Source organism: Mesoplodon mirus (assembly GCF_964341445.2).
Source record: "Mesoplodon mirus genome assembly, chromosome: 14".
In the NCBI taxonomy this organism is placed as follows: Eukaryota; Metazoa; Chordata; class Mammalia; order Artiodactyla; family Ziphiidae; genus Mesoplodon; species Mesoplodon mirus.
The window spans coordinates 86771459-86795972 of record NC_138990.1 but is presented as its reverse complement, the minus strand read 5'-3'; the positions used below and the strand labels follow the sequence as shown (position 1 = coordinate 86795972).

Below are 24514 nucleotides of genomic sequence, written 5' to 3'. Positions count from 1 at the left end.
TGAGTTTTGACAAACATATCGAGTCATGTCCACACCATGATGAAGATGTAGAACGTTTCTGTCACCCTAGCACATTCCTCATGCCCTTTTATAATCCATCTCCCACACCCCATGCTGAGCCCCTGGCAACCATTCATCTGTTTTCTGTCCCTGCTGTTTTGCTGTTTCTAGAATGTCATATAAGTGAAATCCTACAGTATGTAGCCTTGTGTGTCTGGCTTCTTTCCCTTAGCATGGTGCTTTTGACATTCATCTATGTTGTTGCATGTATCAGTACTTCATCCCTCCTGACCGCTGAGCAGCATTCCATTGAGAGGATGCTCCAGAATTTGTTTATCCATCCACTTGCTGATGAACACCTGGGCTGTTCCCATTTTCTGATTATTATCAATAAAATTGCTCTGAGCATTCTTTGTGTGGACGTATGCTTTCGTTTCTCTTGTGTGAATAACTAGGACTGGGATTGCTGGCTCATACGGTAAGTGTGGTAAGTATATGTTTAACTTCATAGGAAACTGCCAAACTGTCATTTAAAAATTGCCGTACATTTTACATTCTCATCTACAATGTTTTAGTTGCTCCACATCCTCACCAATCCTTGATATTATCAAATGTAAATGTATTGTCAGATTTATTTGAGCCATCCCAAGAAGTGTGTCTTTATATCCTTTGTATTGTATTTACAGATGTGTACAGCAATGCATACACATGTAAAGCAGCAAATATTTATTAAGCATTTTCTGTGAGCAAGGCAGTGTCATAGCATTTTACATGTATAAGCTCATCAGATTAACTCAAAGCAACCCTATGAGGTAGATTCTATTCTAAGTTCCATTTTACAGATGAGGAAACAGACAGACAGAAGTTAAGTCTCATGCACATGGTGCTGGCCAGTGATGGAGCCAGGGTATGAACACAGGTGAGCTTGTCTCCAGAACCCTTTGCATTCCTGTTCAGGTAACTCAAGTTTAGGGAACCCTCCCAAGATTACTCAGCTGGAAGAAGGCCTGAGCTCCCACTCTGGGTCCCCACATACCCTGAGGCAAGTCATTGAGCCTCTGAGTTAGCCCCCTGAGTAGACAGCACTTCTCTGCTCATCTTCTCTGTGCTGAGCATTGGCTTGCTCCAACTCTTGGAGGGAAAAGAGGCACACGGCCTGCTAGGTACCTGGACCTAGAACCATTCCCATTGTTCCTGGGAGAGCAGCCCAGTAATAGGCAATGTGGGAATTACCCTGATATGTGGTTTCCTTCTGTGTCTCAGGAAGGATGAAGGACTCAAGTATTTAACTTAAGGGCAAGGCTATTGTACTTCTGGGCCCTGTCTAGATTCTCCTAAGGAGTAATCAAAGTGATTCCATAGAAATTTGGTAGAGGACCAAACTAGAGAAACTACTTACCTAGCCTAGGTTATGTGTCTTTCTTGAAAGCTCCCAAATGGTGCGCAGCTAGATAGAGTTGCAACACAAATCCCGACATAAATGCCAGCTGCTTGATGGAGGAGGCAGTAAAGGCCAGTGCTTATTAAGGGTGGACTTCGAGGCACGTTGAGAGATGGTGAAGGGAGCCTTGGGAGGTCCGGAGGTTCTTCAGGGCTCCCCTGATTAACAGAAGCAGTCAGGGGCTTTGGGGATGGATGGGCAGCTGCAGAGCAGCACGCCGCCTGTGCTGCTCACAGGCCCCCCTCTCCAGTCCACCCTCCTCTCATTCCCAGACCATTTCATTTTACTGCTCTCTTCCTGTACCACATTTTTGTCTTCAACTCTTGCATTTTGAAAGGTCCCAGCATTCTTGTATATCACTAAACCATCTCTTCCCTATTTCCCCATCAGTAAATTTAAAAATCTCATACATTTTTTTTTTACTATTAATTGAAATGTCAAGGAAACTTAACTATTTACTGACTAGGAAATAACCAGTGCAATAGAAATTTTAGAATATTTTTCAAATTTCACATGTTTCTTCCCCTCATCAAAGATTCTGATAGGCTTCCTGGAAAGAACTAGACCTCTCCCTCCTGCATCCCAGCTGGGAACTGTTTCCAATACTACTTGCTGGCCTTTTGGAAATTTTCTGCCCACAGAAGATCTTGTAGGCCCTAAAAAATCTGGAAGGGCCATGAGTGGGCCCTTCATGCCCTCCCTGGCCCTAGTCCAGGCAGCTTGCTTAGCAAAGCCCTCTGCATGGAAACAATGAGAAATCAGAGGCACCAAGAGGAAAGAATCTCTTACCTGAGCCCCTCCCCCCCAAACTATGGTGCTACCAGGAGGGCCAGTTCCCCCTTCTGCTGGGCTCAGTCCACAGACCATGGCTTATGTCTTTAAAGCACTGTTTCTCTCCCAGGGCCCTTGGCTGGTGTCCTGGGAGGGAGCATGGGGTGGTGGCTGCCCAGGGGGAGGAAATCTGGACAGGCCTGTTCATCTGTGAGGACGGGAGGAGAGTGGAGAACATGAGGAGGTGGCTCTGGAAGCCAGAGTGTCCTGAGGTGGAAAGGTCCTGGGCAGCTTGAGCCTTCTGGTGACCCGGTTCTGAGGGGCATTAGCCGAGTCAATGGATAGACTCATCTTGAGAGAGTTTTGCAGCTACTTGTTTGCAATTTATAACAGACCAAGCTTTGAAAAGATTCCAACCCTTGTATGTGTAATGAGGTGGAGCAAATTTTATTCACCATAATTTCTCTTAGGAAGAAGGCTGTCATTGTTCTAAGAATGTCTTGAGCAAGGCTTCAGAAAGGGAGGAGGTTGCCTGCTTGACAGAGGGGGAAGAATTGTGCTTTTTGATCCTCCCAAAGAGAGGAGAGAGAAGGAACAAGAGGGAAAAACAGTGGGAAGGAGAGCGAGTAACCACGATGAACTGAAAGGCTAGTGTCTGAGGGCCCTTTTGAGATTGGTCATACATGCTTGTGAAAGTTCCTGTCCCCTCCACCATCATTCCTGTGATATTGTCATAAAATCTGCCTGGTTCCTGAAGTCCAGCAAGAGTAAATTCTATGGAGGGATCTTGGGGGGCTGTGAGTCTACTGTCAGGGTGCCGTGTGTGCAGGATTGGGCCTGAGGAAGGAAACCACCGGGACCTGGCAGAAGCCCTAGCTTTGTCCTTCCACATAGGTCATGGAATTAGATTTAGATCCCTAAGGGCAAGGCTATACCAGCTGACATCTAGGTTATTTTAAATTATGAACTGAAGATGAAAGGGGTTTGCTATTCTGAATTCAATAATTATTTAAGAGAACGAATTGTTGGCAGAGTATCATTCTGAAGGACATAGAAAACCAACTGAAACAGTGTTAATAACACCAACTCCTTATTAGTATTGGTGTAGTAATCTGAAACTATTTTGGGTGTATTGTAGGACAGAATAAATCGTTATACTGATGCTGGGCACCAGGGTTCTCAACATGGGAGTAGGGAGATACAAATATGGAGTAGGGGAAAAGACAAAAACTATGTGATGTTGTATTTGAATTGGAGGTATCAATATGAACTTAAGATTTACCCACACACACAAACACACACACACACTTACATTTATATTTCTCAATTTCCTGGCTCTGTTCACTGAAAGGTCCATGACACCCCAGTAACAATGAACACACTTAGCACTCAGATCTTGGTTTCTAAATACCATTACTTACAAAAAGGACCCAGGGCTTCTTGGAGAGATGGCCAAGTCCACACCCAAGGCAAAGAGACTTGCTACAGAAAGTAAGAAATTGTTCATAGACTGATGGAGACACAGGAACAGGAAGTGGCTGCATCCCACTAGCCACATTTGGGACAATTCAAACATTAAGAAAAAGAAAAACAATGGATTATAATACATTGAATAATAAGAAGAATCCATGAGTCCATAGTCAAACTAAAAATGTGAAAGAGGGAAGCTCATATTCACAGAAGAATGTCAGCTAATAAATGTAGAAGGAAATAAACATTGTGTAATCCTCAACAAAATAACTGATTTTGACAAGGATCATTAATGGATGCTATTTTCATAGAGTAAAAGTTGTTGGGGGCTTCCCTGGTGGTGCAGTGGTTGAGAGTCCGCCTGCTGAGACAGGGGATACGGGTTCGTGCCCCGGTCCAGGAAGATCCCACAAGCCGCAGAGCGGCTGGGCCTGTGAGCCATGGCCGCTGAGCCTGCATGTCCGGAGCCTGTGCTCCGCAACGGGAGAGGCCACAACAGTGAGAGGCCCACGTACCGCAAAAAAAAAAAAAAAGTTGTTGGGAAACAGGATATTCTTATGCTTTCAGGTAAGTATCACCTCCAAATATTATTTAGCAATTACTAAGGGGAAAAGGTACCTTTGCAGTGGAGAGCTTGGAGGATACCCCTTTAACCAGGTGATGAGGCATCATCACTAACAATGAAAACAGCTGATATTGTGGGCCTCTTGATGTGATGTGCATAGTAATCTCTAAATATTAAAGTCTAAAGAAGAAAATAAAAACTGCTCATTATCTCACCTGCAAGAAATAATCACAATTAACATTCTGGTATATGTATATGTACAAAATTAGGATGGTTTGTATAATGTGTATATAGATATAGATATAGATATAGATGTATCTATATCTTACTCTATCTCTGTACAGACAGTCCCCAACTTAAGATGGACTTTATGATGGTGTGAAAGCAATACACATTCAGTAGAAATCATACTTCGAATTGTGAATTTTGATCATATCCTGGGCTAGTGATATGCGATACAATACTCTCTCATGTTGTTGGGCCATGGCAGCCACAGGTCCCAGTCAGCCACGTGATCACGAGGCGAAACCACCGATACACTTAGAACCATTCTGTACCCACACAACCATTCTGTTTTTCACTTTTAGTACAGTATTCAATGACTTACGTGAGATATTCAACATTTTATTATAAAATAGCCTCTGTGTTAGATGATTTTGCCCAACTGTAGGCTAATGTAAGTGTTCTGAGCATGTGTAAGGTAGGCCAGGCTAAGCTATGATGTTCGGTGGGCTAGATGTATTAAATGCTTTTTCAACTTAAGATATGATATTTTCAGGAATTCCCTGGTGGTCCAGCGGTTAGGACTCTGTGCTTCCACTGCAGGGGGCACATGTTCGAACCCAGGTCGGGGAACTAAGATCCTGCATGCTGCGTGACATGGCCAAAAAAAAAAAAAGATGATATTTTCACTTATAGTGGATTTCTCAGGATGAATCCCATCATGAGTCAAGGAAGATCTGTGTGTGTATTATGTATATATATGTATACATACATAAATATATATATATATTTAAAATCATATGTGATATATGTATACATGATATATATATATTTTTCCATGTAGCATATCATGAGCATTTTTCCTTGTCATTAAATATTGTTTCAAAATGTGTTTAATAACTGTATAGTAATCCATCATGTGGCTATTCTCTAACTTAATCATTTTCTCAACTGGCCATGTGGGTAGTTTCAAGTCTTTTGCCATTATAAATAATATTGCAATAAATATCCTTTGTATGTAAATCTCCCCATATTTCTCTTTATTTCCTTTGGGTAAATTCCTGAAAGTAGAGTTTCTGAATGAAAGGCATTTTAAGGCTTTTGATATATATTACCAAATTGCCCTGTAAATTTTACCAACCTGTACCAAGATTATATCAGTTTATGCTCTCAGTAGCAGTAAGTAAGGATGTCCATTTAAATGCATTCTAGACAGCATCAGATAGTCTAATTTTAAAATTTTTAATGGAATTTTTAATTTAAAAATTTTCAAATGTCAGTATTCTTATACACTTCAGGTTTTTGCCCATCTGTATCTGTTTTTGGCATACTTATTACATTGAACACAGACTTTTTATTTGCTTTTATCATCTATTTCCAGGCCTTTATAATTTTGGGAAATCATGTCTTATAGTATAAATAACCATCCCTGTTAGACTTTTAGGTCTAACAGGTAGGTTGTTTCCTACCATTTTTGCTTTCCTGCAAAAAATAGTCTCCGGCAAATCATTTTTCATTTCTGCTAAATTTATTTTTTAGAAAAAAATTCCCAAGAGTAGGGTATCCAGGCTGGAGACCATGATTGTTTTTAGAGTTCTTGGGGTAGCTGGACAGATTTATTTTCTAAAGGTCTGTACCACCTATCACGCTGCCAGAATTATATGGGTTTACCTCACATCGGTGTCCTGAAGGTGATCAGAGGTCTGCCACAGGGAAACAGAGCTCTCTCCCCATGTGTCCCTGGTTTCCCCTTCCCTTGTGCCTCCCAGAGGGTAGCTCATGGTTGGTGTGAGCCAAGAACCAATCTCAGCACAGATAACCCCGTGGGTCTCGGGACCGCTGGGAGGGAAGATGAGAGAAGGGTTTGAGGCTCTGCCTGCACAGAAATTATTAGCTTTGGCACCCAAATCCCACTGCTTGGGAGCCACAAAGAAATGGTTTAAGCTGTGGTTGCAGACAAGGTAAGCATGCGCGGCCTGGCCGTTGTCAGATGCAAGACGGGCCCAGGTGAGAGCAATCAAATACTCAGCGATCAGGGCAGGACGTGAGGTAATCTGCAGGCCCCGCCCCCCGCCCCCCGCTGCCAATTCATTCTCCCCTGACCACTGACACTCCCCTTCCTTCCTTCCTTCCTCCCTCCCTCCTTTTTTTTTTTTTTAAGTTCTGCAAGCTTTGAGACTCCCAAACTTTTGACTGCCTGAAATGCCCATGTTTCAATTGTACCACTTCTGCTAAACATGCTCTGCAATTTCTCTGTGTGCAATTTCTCCTTCCCTTTCTTACCTGGGGTGCCCGGCCCCAGTAGGCATCAGCTTTTCGTGATGCAGGCGTTGCTGTGGTTTCTCTGGGAGACCACCCCTCTCTCAGTTACCGACTGTCATGAGGACAGGAGGCTCTTCTGTGTTCATGTCTCATAGAAATGGCCCAGAGCTGGGATTGAGGGGACTTGGTGTTCCTAGGTGCCACCCACCCACTCTGTGACCCTGGGTGCCAAAATGCCCTTCCCGCTCGGACCCCAAATGTCTCAGAGAAAGGAATACCTACGTGGTTCTGTAATATTCACACACAGGGGTATTCTCATCCACATCCTGTGTGAACTGGGCATGCATGACCTCTTGGAATCCCAGGATTCTGTAAAACCAGCATCATCATTGAGGGACTCTGGCCTGCTGCTTTGGAACCTGGATCCCTAACCCTGACCATACCCTTCACTTCTCCTCCCCAGCAGTCTCAGTCATTCATTTTTGTTAAATGCTCATTATATGTGGCCCTGTGTTGGTGATGGGCTGGGGTAGGTGTGTCCTGCAGTTCTGCAAAGATACCTAAAACCAGTCCCTTGCTCCCTGCACCTTGCAGTCTCTGACAGATAACATGGGCACATACTGGTAAGTGGTCTGGGACCTCAGAGAGGTGCAAACCAAATTCTCTCTGGCTGTTCAGAGGACGGAGAGAACATTTCTGGAAGATTCCTGGAGAAGATGGCCCTGAGCCTTGAAGGATGGATGGGGATGGGGATAGACTGTTGGCGAGGAAGGATGTCCTCCTCCCCAAGGGTGGTGGGGGGAACAGTGTGGGCAGGATCAGGAGGTGGGAACCTGCAGGTACCACCTGGGGAGTGGGTGGGTCCTTTATCAGAAGTGGGGGTGAAATGTTTCTGGGTGTTCCTCACACCCTGACCAGGTGCTGTCACTCCCATCATATATTTTAACATATTAAATATTATAATAAATATTTAAATCATTTTGACATCCTCCCTAGACAAGCATGGATTATACTCAGTCTGCATTTAGCTTGGGCATGGGCTACAGGGTACCGCCTTCCCTCAGAAAAAGATTAGCTTTGCTTCTGATGACTTTCCTCATCTTTCTCTTTTGTGCCTTTCCTTCCTGTGTCCCACCATCCCCATTCCTGTCTGGCAGGGTCTCCTGCCTCTCTGCCACCACCCTAACACTCCATGCCTGCCCTTTTGCTGCCTTTTTCCCCTCAGGGCCTTGGGGTGGGACCTCTGTTCAAATTCTCTGCCCTGAAACAGACCTCCCAGGTGCCTGTTTCCTGAGGGAGTTTCCGGAGGCCATGCCCCATCAAATACACCTGCTGTCACACTTTCTGGCAGTCTGGAGATGGAGTCTGGGAAGCAACATTGGGCCGTCCTTCCCCCAGCCCAGGGCTCCAGAGAAGGGCCTGCAGCCTTGTCTCCAAGCCAGCTGGGCCCCTCACCATCTTTGCGTTGAGGGCCTAGCTGCCTGTTTGTTCCTGGTTGAAAAGACCTCCTACAAAGTTCACCCTGCCATTGACCCCCAGCTTTCCCCATCCCTCTCAAGCATCACAATGCACTGGGGTGAGAGGAGGGTTTAAAGCAAACCTATCCCTCAAGTCTCCCTGAAAACCATCCCTTTTTCTGCTGTGAGGAGTCCAGCTCCCAGGACAGCCAGCCCTCAGGGACCTCTCAAGACAAGTGGCCTGGGGCCTGGGGCCTTGCCTGTCCCACAGAGGCGCTAGGAGCCCTGACCCCTCAGCCTCTGACCTGGGGGGCCAAGCTGAGGCTTAGCAAGGCCCAGAGGCAGAAAAGCACATTCTAGCTTTCCCCAGTCCTGCATTCGCAGACTTGTCTTGAGAAACTTTGGATTTGGTTCTTTCTCAATGCATGCCAAGATCAGGGCTCTTTGGAACTTACTCCTGAGACAAGAGGCCTCCCTTTGATGACCGTGTCAAATGAGATGGAATCTGGCCAGGTTCTTAGAAGAACTCAGGAGAATCCCTGGAGTGGGAAAATAATGAGAAAGCGGGGCCATTCACCATTCAGGGTGGAAAGTAGAGCATTCATTGTCGGGGCAGAGGCTGAGGCTGGGAGGAAGCAGGCTCGGGGTGGGGAGCTGGCCGCATCACTAGGAAGTTTGGGGGGTTGCAGGGACAGCAAGGGTCTGACTAAACTCTGGGCTTGAATACTAAACTGCTCACTTTCTGTGTGACCTTAAGCAAGTTAAAACCAACAATCAACATGAAAAACAAATGTATTAAGTCTAGAAGGAAAATCATCACTTTGCAAGTGGTATGTTTACAGGTGATTAAAAATTTTTTGTGTGCTTTGAATTTTTCTGCCATTTTCTCTAAACAGCATGGATTACTAGTATAACTGGCAAAACAAAAACAAAAAACACAAAGCTATCTGTACTTTGGAAACAGATTCTGGGAAAGAACTCTGGAATTCAGGGATTGATATGCATATATTTGAAAGGGGAGAGGCAGTGCTTTCCAGCAGTCAGGCTACACCCAAGTGAGAAATTTTCCTGGCCCCCTGACAGTCCGGCTGGCTTGTCTGGGCTGGCAGTTAGTCCTGCTATTTCAGTACAGGAGGTGGCTGTTCATTTCCCATCCTATGTGACCACTGTCAGCCTGCTCAGCAAATGCCCCACGGGGTGCCCTCCCTGGGGCTGCATGCTGCCTTTAGACCAGGGGCTTCTGTTGAGGTCTCTCTGTACTCCCGTCCTTAGCCAGGTTTGTCACTTGGTCAAAGGGGAACACGGTGGCTTCCCTGGGTTTCTTCCCCCACGATGAGCATCCCTGATGCCTGGGTTCCTCATCTGACCTTGACACAGGCTGCCTTCTCTCACTGTTGTCACTGTTTATTGTTGATTTTTAGAGGTATAACATACATACAGGAAAATGCACAAATCTTAAGTGTATGGCCTAATGGATTTTGATATATGTTTATACCATGTAACCACCAGTCAGATCAAGACATTGAACATTTCCATTATTCCAGAGGGTTCCCTCATGCCCTTTCCAAGTCAGCACCACCACCACCCCGCCCCGCCCCAAGGTAACACTGTAATGACCTCTACCACCATAGGTGCATTTTGCCTGTTTTTGAATTTTATATATACTTTATTTATTTATTTATTTAGGCCACTCTGGGTCTTAGTTGCAGCACGTGGGATCTTCATAGTGGCATGTTTAGTTGCAGCATGCAGGATCTTTAGTTGCGTTGTGGCATGTGTGTGGGATCTAGTTCACCAACCAGGGATCAAACCCTGGCCCCCTGCACTGGAAGCATGGAGTCTTACCCACTGGACCACCAGGGAAGTCCCATGAATTTTATATATACTTTTCTGTGTTTGCCTTCTTTTGCTTATCATTATATGTATCAGCCTTCTATTATTATGTAACAAATCACCCCAAAATTTAGTGGCTTGAAACAACAAAAAGCAATTCTTTTGCTTACTGATCTTCAGTTTGGGCAGGGCTTAGAGGGGATGGTTTGTCTCTGCTCCATGCAGCTTCGGCTAGGGCAGCTTGACTGGGGAAGGTCCATTTCAAATGGCTCACTTTCATGGCAGGCAAGTTGGTGCTGACCATTAGCTGGTGGCTTAACTGGAGCCCCAGGCCCTCAGTTCTTATCCTCATGGGTCTCTCAGTAGCCTGCTTGGGCTTCCTTACACTATGATGGCTGAGTTCCAAGAGAGTGAGCACCCCAAGAGAACAAGGTGGAAGTGCAAGGCATTTTTATGACCTAGCCTCAGAGGTCACATAGCCTCACCTTGGCTATACTCTATTGTTGAGGCAGTCATAAAGGCCTGCTCAGGATCAAGGGGAGGGGACATAGACTATACCTCTGGATGGGGCATGTGGGAAAGTTCTAGAAGAACATGGGGGCTGAGAGATATTGGGGTGCCAATCTGGGAAAGATTCATCCACATTGTAACATATATTTGTAGTTTGCTTTTTTAAATGAGGTATAATATTTCATTGTGTGCATATACCACAGTTCACTTATCTAATCTATTACTGACATTTGAATTGTTTGCAGTTTGGTGCTGTTTGAAGAGTGCCACTGTGAATATTCTTATACAAGTCTTTCGGTGGATAAGGGCTGCCTTCTCTCACTGTTGCTGTCTCTTTAGCTTTTAAGATTTTAAAAATCATAACAATTCTATCCTTTTATTTTTTTCTTTCCCCATCAGTTACTGTGGCCATATGTATTTTAGTATGTAAATCTCTGCTAGTGTTTTTTAACTGTTGGGAAGAAATTATATAAGTATTACATAAATATGTTCTCTTTATAAAAACATTCAATATTACAATTAAGATTAAAGTTCCTCCCGACACCGCTTGCCAAGTCTGAGCCCTTTCCTCCTACCCCGAGGTAACCCCTGTCACCAGTTTGGTGGGTCTCCTTCTAGAGCATTTTTGATGCATCTTCTCACATAAATACTCTCATAGGAAATATTGTTTTCTATGTGTGTGTGTTTTGTCTGTTTAGTACAACGAACAGCATCATACAGCTCTGCAATTTGCTTTCTCACCTAAAAAAATATTTTGGAGATATGGCCATGTAGATCTACTTTACTTTTAAACTGCTGAATAATGTTCCATAGTATTATTATGCCACTGCCATTTAGCCATTTCCCTATGAAAGGACATTTAGGCTGTAGGCTTCTTTAATGTTTTGCGTGAGTCCCATGAACTGGAGGGCAGGCCTTGTACACTGTAAATATAGTCAGTGCTTGATCAGTACTAATGCACTCCTGCAAGGAAAGGGTTGCCGGAGCCCTGGATGTGTGTTCCTCAATGTCCCTTTTCTTTGCCTGCAGAGACGTCTCAGAGAGGCTGTGCAGCTGCTGGAAGACTACAAGCATGGGACCCTGCGTCCGGGGGTTACTAACGAGCAGGTAACTCTGCTAGAGGTGGGGAGGGAAAGGAAGGTGGCAAATTCACCACCCCCTCCCTGCAGCCAGAACCACTTCTCTTCCCTTCAGAATCCACTTCTACTGCTGCTACATCCCTTGTGGACTTCTGGCTTTTAGGAAGGGATATTCAAGTCTCTCCTATAACCTGGGTCTGGTAGGGAGGCTGATAAGGCTAGAGATGCCTAAGGCAGTAGTTTGCTGGAGCTAACGTGTGCATCTTTTTCCAATTCCACATTCAGTGACATCAAGTGATGGCTTGAAATCATCCACAATAGGAGAATTTACACCATGGAAATTGGCAAATACTATAAATCATGACTTTTTTCTTAAAGAATCAAGTATTAAACATTTAACAGCATACCACTACTCAAAAGTTCAGATTGAGGGTGGGAAAGATGGGGGAGGATGGTGGGGATGAGGCTAAAACACTGTAATTTCATTTTTTTATATCATGTAGGAACTTGAATTAGAACTAATTGAAATGTTGATGGTTTTGTTTAGTTTGGGGGAAGGGTAGGGAGATGTAGTTTAGAGTGCAGCTCTAGAGCTCTAGTGACTGTAGAGATAGATGGTTGATGTGCTGAAGTTTTTCTTTTTGTTCATAAGCTTTATTTTAAAATCTATTAAAAATTAATTTCATAGTCTTTTTCAAAGTAATCTATGTGCATAGTTCAAAAAGTCAAATAGTACTAAAACACTTGTAAGGAAAAATAGTATGTTGCCCCATCCCTCCTCAATTCCCATTTCTATTCCCCAGAAGCAAATACTGTTAGCTGTTTCTTCAGTTAGAAACCTATATTTCAAACTAGCATGCTTATCTATACTGCTATTTCTCAAGTAGTTCTTTTATATTATCTATTACGGTAGTTGAGGATTCAGCTCTCTTATTATTCACTCCCATAAACACATTTCTCTCCCCTACCCTCATCACCCTCCCCAAATAGTTATCATAGTTTTGGGGTTTATGGATATTCAATATTCACATTATTACAATTATATGAATAATATTACAACTTTGTTGTACATGATTATGTTTCCTCTCCTTTTTGACTTTATGTCTTACCTGGATTTAATAATTGCCTCATTTTTTCTTATTAACACAGTTTTCCTTGTACCATCTCAAATTCTTACTGCACCCTGTAGCAGCCTTTTGATATTTTCCGTGCCTCATTTCAGTCTGAAGACTCCTGTCCTTCAGTTCCATTATTTTTCTCTGAAACTTTCATTTCTGAAGACCACCTCCCTCCAGCTCCAGGCCTTCCTCTTGGTATACACCTTCATTTTGGTGGAACACCTCTTCTGGTGGCTTCCTGAAAAAAAGGCAAATGGGAAGAAAATTTTGAATCCTTTTAGATCTGAAAAAAAGGTAATTTGTAATTGTAATTCTGCACTCAGCTTTAACTGACAGTTTGGCTAAGGAGAAAATTCCAGTTTTTAGGTTGATAATCATTTTCCTTCAGAATTTTGGAGACATTGCTCTTCTGGCTTCCAGTCTAGCTGTTGAAAAAGCCAATGCTATTTTATTCCTGATTCTTTGCAAGTGACCTGTTTTCTCTCTTTGGGAATGTTTAGGATCTTCTCTTTATCTATACAGTTTATTTCTAAAACTCCACAATGCCATCTCTTTTAAAATTCATTATTTTGGGTTCCTGGTGACCTCTTTCAATCTGAAGACTCCTATCTCTCAGTTCTGGCAACTTTTCTTATACTGTTTCTTTGATAATTTCTTCTCATTCTGGAATTCCTATTAGTCAAATATTCAACATCTTAGATTAACACTCAGATTTTCTTATCCTTTTTTTCTCTCCTATTCCTTCACTTTGTCCCTCTGCTTGGCTTTACAGGAAATTTCTTTGAGTTTATATTCAACATGTCTATTGAATTTCTAACTTCAGCTAGTATAATTTTAATTTCTGAGAGCTATTTGATTGTTTCTTTTCTTGGTTCTTTTTAACAGGATCCTCTTCCTGTTTTGTAAATATAGTATCTTCTCATTGGTCTGCATTCTGGAAGCCAAGTAGGAGAAGGAGACTGGAGTCCCAATATTCACTTTGCAGATTTTCATTAATTTCCCTGCTTTTAGCCTCACCTGCCTCCACTCTCCACTGGGCTAGTATTCCCAAGCCTGGAGTCACTTGGATTCAGTTTCTCCAGAAGGTTGATAAACTTCCATTGTCTGGGGGATACAGGTGAGGGCGGTAAGAGTCACCTAGCTGTGTGGGGAAGGCCGAGGGGTTCTACTGCTTTGAATACAGATTTTCAACCAAATCCCTGTGTTTAGCCCTATGATTAACTCTTTGTTCCTGGGGTGCTTGGTCCCTCCAAGTTCTGAACTTTGCTGGTGCCCTGGGGGTGGTGGCCTGGCTTCTTTTTATTTTAAGATTTTTTTTTTTTGATATGGACCATTTTTAAAGTCTTTATTGAATTTGTTACAATATTGCTTCTGTTTTTATGTTTTGGTTTTTTGGCCGCGAGGCATGTGGGATCTTAGCTCCCCGACCAGGGATCAAACCTGCCACCCCCTGCATTGGAATGTAAAGTCTTAACCACTGGACCACCAGGGAAGTCCCATGGCCCAGCTTCTTACGTGTGCCTTCTGCGGGCATTGAGGGGAGGCTTCCTCCTCTCTGCTGGATCAGTTACTAAAACTCTACTCATTCTCCATCCAAAACATGTTGCTGTCCCTCCTCTGCTGTTGTCTTCTCTTCTGTTCCGTTGGCGACTCTGTGAGACACCGCCCCTGCCTTCTAGCACCTTTAGGTACAAAGCCCAAGCTGGGGCCCTGTGCTGCCACGTGACACACTAGTACCTGGTGGGGTGTTCCATAGGGTGGGTAGCTAAGCCATCAGCCCTCCCTAGTCCAGTTTGTTTCACTGTGTATTTATGGAGCACCTTCAGGCCAGTGTTGGTGCTAGGGCCTGGGGAGAGAGGAGGGGAGAAGCTAGAGGAGGGTCCTGCCTTGTGGACTCCCCAGAATCTCGGCAACGACAGTGAAAACACATGATGCTGTGGGAGAGCAGAGGGAGGAGTAACCTGCCCAGACTAGGGGAGTCTGGAAGAGATTTCTAGCCTGAGATTTGAGGGATGAGTAGGGTCTGGTGAGGAGGAGGGGGTGGAGAGGAGGAGTCCAGGCGAGGAAGCACATCACGGACACAGAGAGAATGGGGCATCCAGAGGAAGGGATAGGCGAATGTGCTGGACTGCAGCCCACAACATGGAGGGAGGGCAGAGGTGCCAACAGAGGCAGCCCCTTGGCCGATGTCCTTGTGCGGGGCCCTGGAAGTGACGTGAGCTGCTGCAGTGCTGCTAAGGCAGGGTCCATCTTCAGGTGTCTGTGTTGCCTGCTGAGTTGGGGGCAGCCGTCAGCAGGGAGGGCAGGCTGGGATCTCCCCATTCCTGAGCGTGGTGCTGCCCTCTGGCCATGGGCACCGAGGAGCCTGGGTGGTGTGACCTGACACGCCCCTCTCTAGTCCAGAGTAGTCCTCAGACTGTGGCAGTTCCTCGTGGACCTGTCAGGGGTGGTCCGGCCTCCAGGTCCTTCCTGATCCTGTGTCTCCTCCCAGCCCAAGCTCCCCTCTAGCCTGTCTTCACCCCTTGGGACTCATCCTGCTTTCAGAGTTTGGGGAGTGAGGCCATGTTTCCCCTCTTTGCTCCCTTCAGTAGCTTAAAGCTGCCTGTCTTGTTTTCTGGGCCTCCTTTGTTTTCTATCCTGAAAGCCCCCACGTGCCTCCAGGGAGCTGGGAGGAGGGGAGCGGGTGGGGGGGCCCTGGCACTAGCTGTACTTCCCGGTTCTGGCTCCCGTCGGTAATGCCTGCAGCGTCCATCTGGAGGCTGGGTAGCACAGTGCTCTAGGTGTGAGCCTGCTGCTCAGTCCCCCAATAAACAGATTGCCCGTCCCCCGCCCTCCTGGCTCCCCAGAGCATTGGGATTGGGCTCTGCTGCAGATCTCACAGTGCTTCCCTCCCTGGGCCTCATCTGCAGAGCCACAACCCCTCTGGCTTCCAGAGCCACAGGAAGAAAGGATGGGTGGTGACATACCAGCTCAGGATCTGGGGAAGCCTCAGCGGTCAGGAATTCATGAAGTCCCCATTCCTGGTTCACGCTGGCCCTGCTCAAGGGTCATGCTTGTGCTGTCTGAAGAGGCCCAGAATGGTTCTTGACTTCATTGTGGAGAATGGCCTTGTATGTTCTTGGGCTCTGTGCCTGTCCTGATGTCCTTTTGCAGGTGTGTGAGTCAGAAGCCCGTGGCTGTGTCTTGATGCCTGTGGGCCTGTCCCGATGTCATGGGCACCAGTGGGTATCCTATACACTAATTTGTTATCTAACCTGCCCTCCAGTTACAGCATCCCACCAGGGGGTTTGTGCAAGCAGATTGATAGTTTATTCCCCCCTGATGGCCTTGGTTAGCCGGTGACTGATATCTCCTCCAGAGGCTGTTAACTTGTTAAAAGGTTGCTATACCGATGAAAAATTAGTCCTGAGGATAAAATAAAAATAAATATAATTTACTCTTTGGGCTTGACAGGTAGAAATTTGATGGGCTAGGAACCCTAATAAGGACTGCAGCTATCAGTTAAACAACAAAGCCATAGATGAGAGCAAAAACATAAGTCCAGGCAGCTAAGTTTCTGGATGTTTGCTGTGCTGTGTGCATTTTATATGCCAGGGCCTTGCTGGAATGGTTTGACGTGGATGGAGATGGGTGGGGTTCAATATGGAACGCTCCCCCATGGTAATGAGGCACCACTCACTGCGAGCTCACCAAGGGCCAGGAGCCTTGTTAATATTTGCACTTTACAAGTATTAACTCAATTAATCTTCACAGAAACGCTGTTTGATAGATGCCTATATTAACCCCATTTTAAAGGTAGGAAAACTGAGGCTCAGAGAGATTATATTACTTACCTCAGGTCACATAACTAGTATGTGGTGGGACAGGAATGCTGGGCCTGGAAGATTCAATGCCCATCTCTCACCCACTGTCTGAAGGTGGATTTGGAAGGGAAGGTGATACTCTGGAGTGGAATGTGTATGCTAACACGGGGCACAGTGAGTGGGTGGGGTAGGGGTGCTGTCAGAGGAGCTTGGTGCGTGTGCACGTCTCACAGCCCTAGTCACACTCTGTGGTTAACCCTGCCAGGCCAGGTCATGGGCATCTGCGGGGCACCCGGTACGTGAAAGGCACTGTGGCAGGTTGGTGCGGGGCAGGTTCCTGCCCTCATGCAGCCAGCTCCTGCGCAGGCGCACAGGTAAGCAGGCGCTTGGAGGTAGGCTGGTGGCGAGGCAGTTTGGAGTTACGCTACGGTAGTAGGAGTTCAGAGGTGAGAGACTCCTGAGAACGCAGGCGCTGAGGAAGGGCTTCATGCAGGGGAACGCAAGTGGTTGGATGTAGAACGTAGGGAGAGACCCAAGGCCTGGGAGGGACGTCCCCGTAAGTCACAGACAAAGGCCGAGAAGTAGAGTAGAGAGAGAGAGCGTGATGAGAGAAAGAGAGAGAGAGGGAGAGAAGTTGAGAGAGGAAGCTGGGAAGTTTCGGGCCAGGTTGTGAAAGTTTCTGAAACCCAGAGAGATGCTGGCTGTGTGGTACTGCAGCAAGGGAGGTGCAGGACAGTGGAACTGTGATCAGATCATTCTGTTCCAGGTAGATGGGGAGGGGTAATTGCCGTTAAGGAAACCAGCTTGGGAGCGACTGGGGTGGTCAGGAGTGAGGGGGGCAGGTCTCTGGGAGCCACTGTAGGCTTCTGAGTGGCTGTTCTGGCCATCATTACACATTCCCCAGAGGCTGGGAACCCGCCCACCTTACTCCGAGCCTACGAAGCACCCACCATAGCACATTGGTTGCTCAGAGGCCCCATGTAGGATGGATTCTGCCTGCAACCTGCCAAGAAAGGGCAGCAGAGATGTAAGAGATACTGCCAGTCTCCTCCCCTGGCAAAGCAGAAATGGGGTCAGCTGTGTTTGGGCTTTGCTGAAAATAGAAGAGAAGATACTGGAGAGTTAAAAATACTTGCACTCTGAATATTCTCTGGGTATCAGCAGGATTGTCAGAAGCTTGGCTGACATCCCCCTCTTACCCTGACCCCTAGCCAGAGACTTCTGGGGTCCTGATCAGCACCCAGCCCCTCTGGGGCACCTACAGGTTGGCCCTTATTGTTAGCACAAAATAGGCAAGTGATTAGTATTAGCTGAAGCATATGTATGATGTGCTAGGAGTTGTAGTGGGTGCTGTAGACTCATCTCTTGGCTGGGTCATTGTGGTGGCCTCCTGGGTGGTCTCCCCATTCTACCTGGGCCCCCTCTGCTCATTCCCAATATAGTACTCAGAGTGATCTGTGAGAATATACATTACACGGTTCTCTGCTCCAGGGTTTCTCGGCCTCAGCACGATTGGCATTTGGGGCTGGATGGTTCTTTGTCGTGGGGGCTGTCCTGTGCACTGTAGGACATTTAGCAACACCCCTGGCTTCTACCCACTGGGTACCAATTAATGACAACCAGACATTTCCAGATGGCCCCTGGTGAAAAATTGCCCTCCTGTTAAGAACCACAGCTCTAGTAAAAACTCAGAGTAAAAGCCACAGTCCTTAGCACAAGCTGCAACACCCCAATTCCTCTCTGGTTTTGTTTCCTACTCTTTCCCTTATTCAGTCCACTTCAGTCACACTGGCCTCCTTGATGTCCCTCAAACATGCTGGGGAGGCCCACCCTGCCTCAGGGCCTTTGCACTGGCTGTTCTGCTGGACAGAATAATCTCCAACCAGATATCTGCATGGCTCACTCCCTCCTTCAGGTATTTCCTCCAAAGTCACCTCAATGAAAACTACCCTGACCCCCTTACTATACATCATCCTACTTGAGAATTTCTCCGGGGAAAGAAAAGTCAAGGGAAGCAAAAGAAGGAGCCACTAGGGTCAGAGGCAGGACAAGAGATGGAATTTTGGGGGGCCATGGCTAGTGGGGGGGATCCAGGGACTAGAGGTGCTTCTGGGAGTGGGGAAATGCAACCTCAGTGTCTCCCCCTTCCCTCTACCACCCCAGCTCCAGCCCTGGTCTTTTCACCCCTCTCCCGTATGACAGGAGCTGTGGCCCTGGTCATGTCACTGTGTTCCTGTGTCCCCTGAGTATTCCCCATCCTTCACCCCTCCTTTTTCGAGGACCCTACTGCAATAAATTTTTTTAAAAATCCATCCTTGCTGCTAGTACACTCTCCCTATCCTTACCCTGTCCTACTTTCCCATGTTTCTTGAAGCCCTCATCCTTCTAACGTATGAGAAAATTTACTTTTTATTATTTTTATTGTTTGTCTGCACAAGCATGTGAGCTCTACAGAAGCAGAGATTTTTGGTCTCTTTTTTCACTGATATATTCTTAGTGCCTAGAGCAGTGCCCAGCAAATAACAGGTGCTCAATAAATATTTGTTGGATAAATGAATTTTCTTTAATCGTCACAAGAACCTTGAAAGTAAGTATTCATATTCCTATATCACAAATGAGGAAATGGAGGCTCAAAAAGATTAAGTAAATTGCCCCAAATCACAAATAGGAGATCTGGAATTCCAATTCCCAGAAAATGGTTTGACTGCAGGGTCTGGCCTCTTAAGAGAGAGAAGCTGTGTGTACACGAAAGTCGCGACTGCTAATGTGTGTTGTGTAGCAGAATGAGCGGGGATGTTCTTTCTCCTTTCATCTGTAGAACTGGGGAATACCTTTGCCCCACATAGATATGCGTTTGTATCTATTACCTGGGAGTAACCATGGCAACAAAATTAATGGTGAAGAATAATGGGATTGGCCCAAATGATAAATTAAGAAGATTTCTTGTTGTTTTATGGAGGCATCCTCTGCCTTACAGAAGGATCCCCTTCAGGCTCTGTTTAATTACCTTCTGGAGGTTGTTTTAAATAGGCTCTGTCTTTGCTGCTTCAGAGGTTTGGAGAAGCAGCTTGGAAGGAACCAGACTGGGGAGGGGATGGAACCAGACTGGGGACAGGGCCTGGGCAGTGACTCCTCCATCTGGGGTCTGGGCACTAGAGGTCTCTGGCCTGAGAAGGCAGGGGGCTTCTCCTCCTGAAGCTTGTTTGGGGCCCACTCTCTACCCCTCCCTTGGCTTCTACACTGGGTTTCTAACAGGTTCAGATGGCAGCTCAGCTGAGACTTAGGCCATTTCTGAAATCAGCAAACTTCTGCATTGTTCCAGCAACCTTTCACCCAACTGTTTCCCCACACCCTCTGTGTCCTCATTCTCCAAGTTGAGAAATCAAGAAAGGTCCAAAGTCACACATCCACGCTGGTTTGTTGCTGCAGCCAGTAAGTTCTAAGGGATCAGGGCTGCACTTTTTAATGTTCAGCCAGAGGCACAGAGAGAGATGGCTGAGCCCAAAGGAGACCAGGCCACACTGAGGAATTGTCCTTTAAAGTGGAGCTGCTTTGGTGGGCTGACAGAAGACTCGGAGGCCTCCCTGTCCTAGATTCTCAATGTGGATGGACTGTCCATTGCATCTCCTTTGGCCTCCCATCAAATGCTTTACATTCCACGACTATCCTTGCTTATAACCTGTTTGTAGGGCTGGCTCATTAAACTGCAAACTAGCAACCAGCTCTTGGCTTGTGGGTGGTATCTGCTGCCATTTCTGCATCCAGCATCTGACCCATGGGTCCAGCAGGTCCCAGGGAAAAGCCCAGACCCAAAGAGTCAGACCCGAGTCCTTGTCCTGTGCTCTCTGTAAGCTGGGCCTGGCATCATCAGACGAGAAGGGACCCTGGAGGGACTAGCTTCCACCTCCTGTACGATTAATTTAAAAAAACAATGTAAGTCTAAGGAGTGAGGTGACTTGCACAGGAAGACCATGTGAGTTAGTGGCTAAGCCAGGCCCCAAATCTGCGACCCTGACTATTGTTGCTGCAGCCTGGAGATGGGATGAACCCAAATGAGATCAGGTCATGACTAGGAAATTTAGTTTAAAATGGAGCTGTCCCTCCCACCTCACCCCAAAACCTCCTGAGGTGGGAGCACTGCCAGATGCCATGAGAAGAGCCTCAACACGACTTAGTGCTCATTCCTTCCTCTCTCCGCTGGAAAGCCTTCTCTGACATCATGGGAAACAGTTTCCCAAAACCCCAAATGGGTTACCATAGTTAGGGCTATACTAACTGCTGTAATGAAATGATCTCAAAACACACCGGCTCAAGTAAGATAGACGTTTATCTCTCCCTCATGTAATAGTTTGAGTTCCAGGTGGGCAGGTGGCTCTGCTCCACAGGATCATTCAGGAACCCAGGCTCCTTCCATCATGTTTCTCCACCGTCTCCTTGGGTCCTGCTCTCTGCACAGCCCAGGCTGCGCTGCAGCCACATCCTTTCTCTGGCTTACAGGCAGGTGACAGCAAGTATAGGCTGGGAGGTGCTAGCCAGGGAAAGGCACATCTCACTTCCCCTCGGATGCCACTGGAGGACTCAGTCACATGGATAAGCCTAACTGCAAAGGAGGCTGGGAAATGTAGTGCAGCAGGTCAGCCACCTGCCCGCTACCTTTCTATTACTGTGGACGAAGGGGCATAGGTTGTGTCGGAAAGTTAACAGTCTATGCCATAGAGGTCAATAAGGGGCTTGGAAGTTGTGCCTGCTATTTCTATTTTCTAGTGGTTACTCTTAAATTTTTAACAATCATTTTTGAGTAGGTAACATGTGAACAATCTACGGAATTCTAAAGCTATCAAAAAAGTATAGAATAAAAAATAAGTTTCCCTTTCCCTGTCTCCCAGTTTCCCACTTCTTCTCCCTAGAGTAACCATCAGTTTCTTCTGTATCCTGCCAGAGATATCTGCATACATTTATCCTTTTCCTTTAAGTGCTAATGATATAATAGTGATAACTCCAGGGACATTCAGTGGAGCATGATTGTAATAGCAAGAAACGGGACAGTCACAAAAGGACAGATATTGTATGATTCTACTTATATGAAATATCTAGAGTGGTCAAATTCACAGAGACATAAAGTAGAATGGTAATTGCCAGGAGCTGAGGGAAGGAGCACTGGGGTGTTAGTACTTACTGAGTACAGCGTTTCAGTTGGGGAAGATGAAAAAATTCTGGAGATGGTTGGTGGTGTACAACAATGTGAATGTACTTAATGCCACCGAACTGCCACTTAAAAATGGTTAAATGGTAAATTTTATGTTATTTATATTTTACCACAATAAGGAAAAGATGAGAAATAGCTTAAAAGTCCACCAATAGGGTGCAGTTTACAACATATTCATTCAACGTTTCTGTTAGGAAGAATAAGGCTGCTCTCCATGCTCTGATGTGGAAAGATCTCCACATATACATACTAGATGCCTAAAGGGACAGAACAGTGTGCGCTGATACGCTGGCATTTAGAGATGGTGCATGGGGATGCAAGAGTGGGGGTTATGGAACCAGACTGCTCGGGTTCAAATCCCAGTGCTGCCGTGGGATTCTGGGCAAATCACTAAACATCTCAGTGCCTCGGTTTCCACATCTATAAAATGGGAGATATACTGGTCCCTGCCTCATAGGGTTGTTGAGGAGATTAATAAGTTAATATGTACAAAGCCCTCAGAAAGGTGTCTGACACATAGCACTTATTCGCTAAATGTGACTGAATGAGTCTGCGTCCCAGGTCACGAGCTGTAGTTCTGGCTCCACCTCCGAGACCCTGGGCATGGCTCTGAGCTTTACTTTTCTCATCCATCCTATGGAAACAGATTTCTGAGTGTGAGACTCAAATAGTTAATGGGACCATTGCCACTTATCTGTGACACTAGCCTGCCTGGGCCGTGTGTGGAGGTGTCATAGCGGTTGGAGAACACTCCTGTGAGCTCTGGGCTTCTGGCCTTGCCTGCTCACACCCCTGCTGAACTTCTGCCTTTGCTGCTGAGCCGGTGCTGCCTGAGTCTCCATCACTGCTCTCTGGGTGGGGGCGGAGAAGGCAGTCCTTGAACCTGAGGGACACAGATGCAGCTATGGATTACAAGGGCTGCTTGGCTGGACTTGGGTGGGAGGGGAGGAACAGGTGCTGGGGAGGAGCGTCTGCTGCCCGGCTGCAAAGGGAGGTTCTGGGACCTCAGATGATGTCAGCCAAACTTCTTCCTCCTCTTGTGCCTCAGGCCTGGCTGTCACCCTGGCCAGACCAGACATCGGTGTGCTCCAGAGGGCCCCTGGAGAACAGGGGGGACACAAGTCTGGAGGCAAGGAGGCTTGGGTGCCCATCTCCATCCTGCCACCAGGCCCCTGGAACCATGGCTGAGTCACTTCGTCTCTCTGAGATGAGTTGCCTTGTCTGAAAGTAGTCTACCCACCTCACAGGCATGTTGTAGGAATAAGACAATAGAGATGAAGTTATTTTGAAAAATAATTAAGTCCTTTTAAAAAATACTGCTCCTTTGACTGACTTCCCCTCTATGTTAGGCATTTATGGAGCATGATCTAGGGGCCAAGTATTTCAGTTATGCGTGTCTCAGTGAACCTCTGTATTGGTCAGTATAAGCCAAGTGCTGTAACAAACAACCCCTGGATTTCAGGGACTTATACAGTAACGTCTGTTTGTCACTCGTGTCAGAGTCCAGTGAAACTCAGGAACTTGGCACATGCCGTTGTCCTGGGGCCAGCCTCCTTTTACCTCATGGCTTTACTGTCTTCTAGGGCCTCATTGTCCTCCTCTGGATCCTCTGTGGGAGGCTTTGGGGCCAAGCCTGGAAGTGGTGAACTCCACTTCCACCCACAGTCCATTAGCTAGCACCCGGCCATGTAAGGCCATCGGACTGTGGGGGAGGCTGGAACGCACAGACTTAGCTGTGTGCCCAAAGTGAAATGCCAGCTGCCAGGAGCACCAAGCATAGTCCCCGCCCTGCCCTTACAGCACCCCATTGTACTAATGGAGAAACTGAGGCATGGAGGCAAAGTAATTTGCCCAGGGCCACACATCCAGTAAGTGATTGGAATGCAGGCTGCCTGGTCCTAACACCTGCTCTTTACACTGTTCTTTAATGTCTTAGATCAGGGTTTTCAGCCCAGGCTGTTCATCAGAATCATGGGGATGTTTTTTTCTTTATTTAAAGAATTGTATGAGGAGATCTTGAGTTTTTAAAAAAATAAATAGCTTTAGATTTGCTGTGTGCATGGCTCTAGGAGATGGTGGGGGCTGGCATTCAAAGGCAGGCCCCTGCTCTGAGGAGCTGGGCTATGACTGTACAAGGTGAGGGGACCCGGACCCAGGAGATTCTGATTTGGGGTGGAGAGCGTGGGGTGTTAGGAGTCTGTGCCCAGGGCCTGGGGTTGCACCTGGGATGATGCTGGGACGTGGTGGGATGCACTGCAGAAGGCACTTTCTGAGCAAAGAAAGATCAACCTTTTATCATTTTTTTTTTACCTCTCTGCTGTTATGCTCTCACATACCATCTTTGGCTAACAGTGATTCTACATTTGGTTTTTCTTTCTTTAGTCTCCTCTGTTCCTCAAATATAATTAAGAAAAAAAATCTACTGCTTCTAATCTTTCTGGGTCTGGAATAGCAGACAATCAAATATGTTTGAAATGTATCTAAAATCAGAGTGATTAGGCTGTGAATTAGGCTTAAGGGACTGCTGTTAGTAAAATGCATAAACTTTAATACAGATGGTCCTTGACTTACGATGGCTCAACTTACAATTTATAGACTTTATGACGGTCTGAAAATGATATGCATTCAGTAGAAACTGTACTTTGAATTGTGAATTTTGATCTTTTCCTGGCTAGTGTTACGTGGTCTGATACTCTCGTGATGCTGGGCAGGCAGCGAGCCGCATTTACCAGTCAGCCACGAGATCGAGGGGGAAACCACCCATACACTTAGAACCA

General features: G+C 46.2%; 1 protein-coding gene across 5 annotated transcripts in view; it reads left to right on the top strand.

Annotated features, from left to right (window-relative positions):
- Positions 1 to 24514, top strand: part of SFXN5 (sideroflexin 5) — a 120731-nt gene that overhangs the window by 12087 nt on the left and 84130 nt on the right. For all 5 annotated transcript variants that reach the window (XM_082641789.1, XM_082641786.1, XM_082641787.1 and 2 more), the window contains exon 3: positions 11561 to 11638. In XM_082641789.1, coding sequence (XP_082497915.1) covers positions 11561 to 11638 — 78 coding nt within the window. The remainder of the gene's footprint in view (positions 1 to 11560; positions 11639 to 24514) is intronic.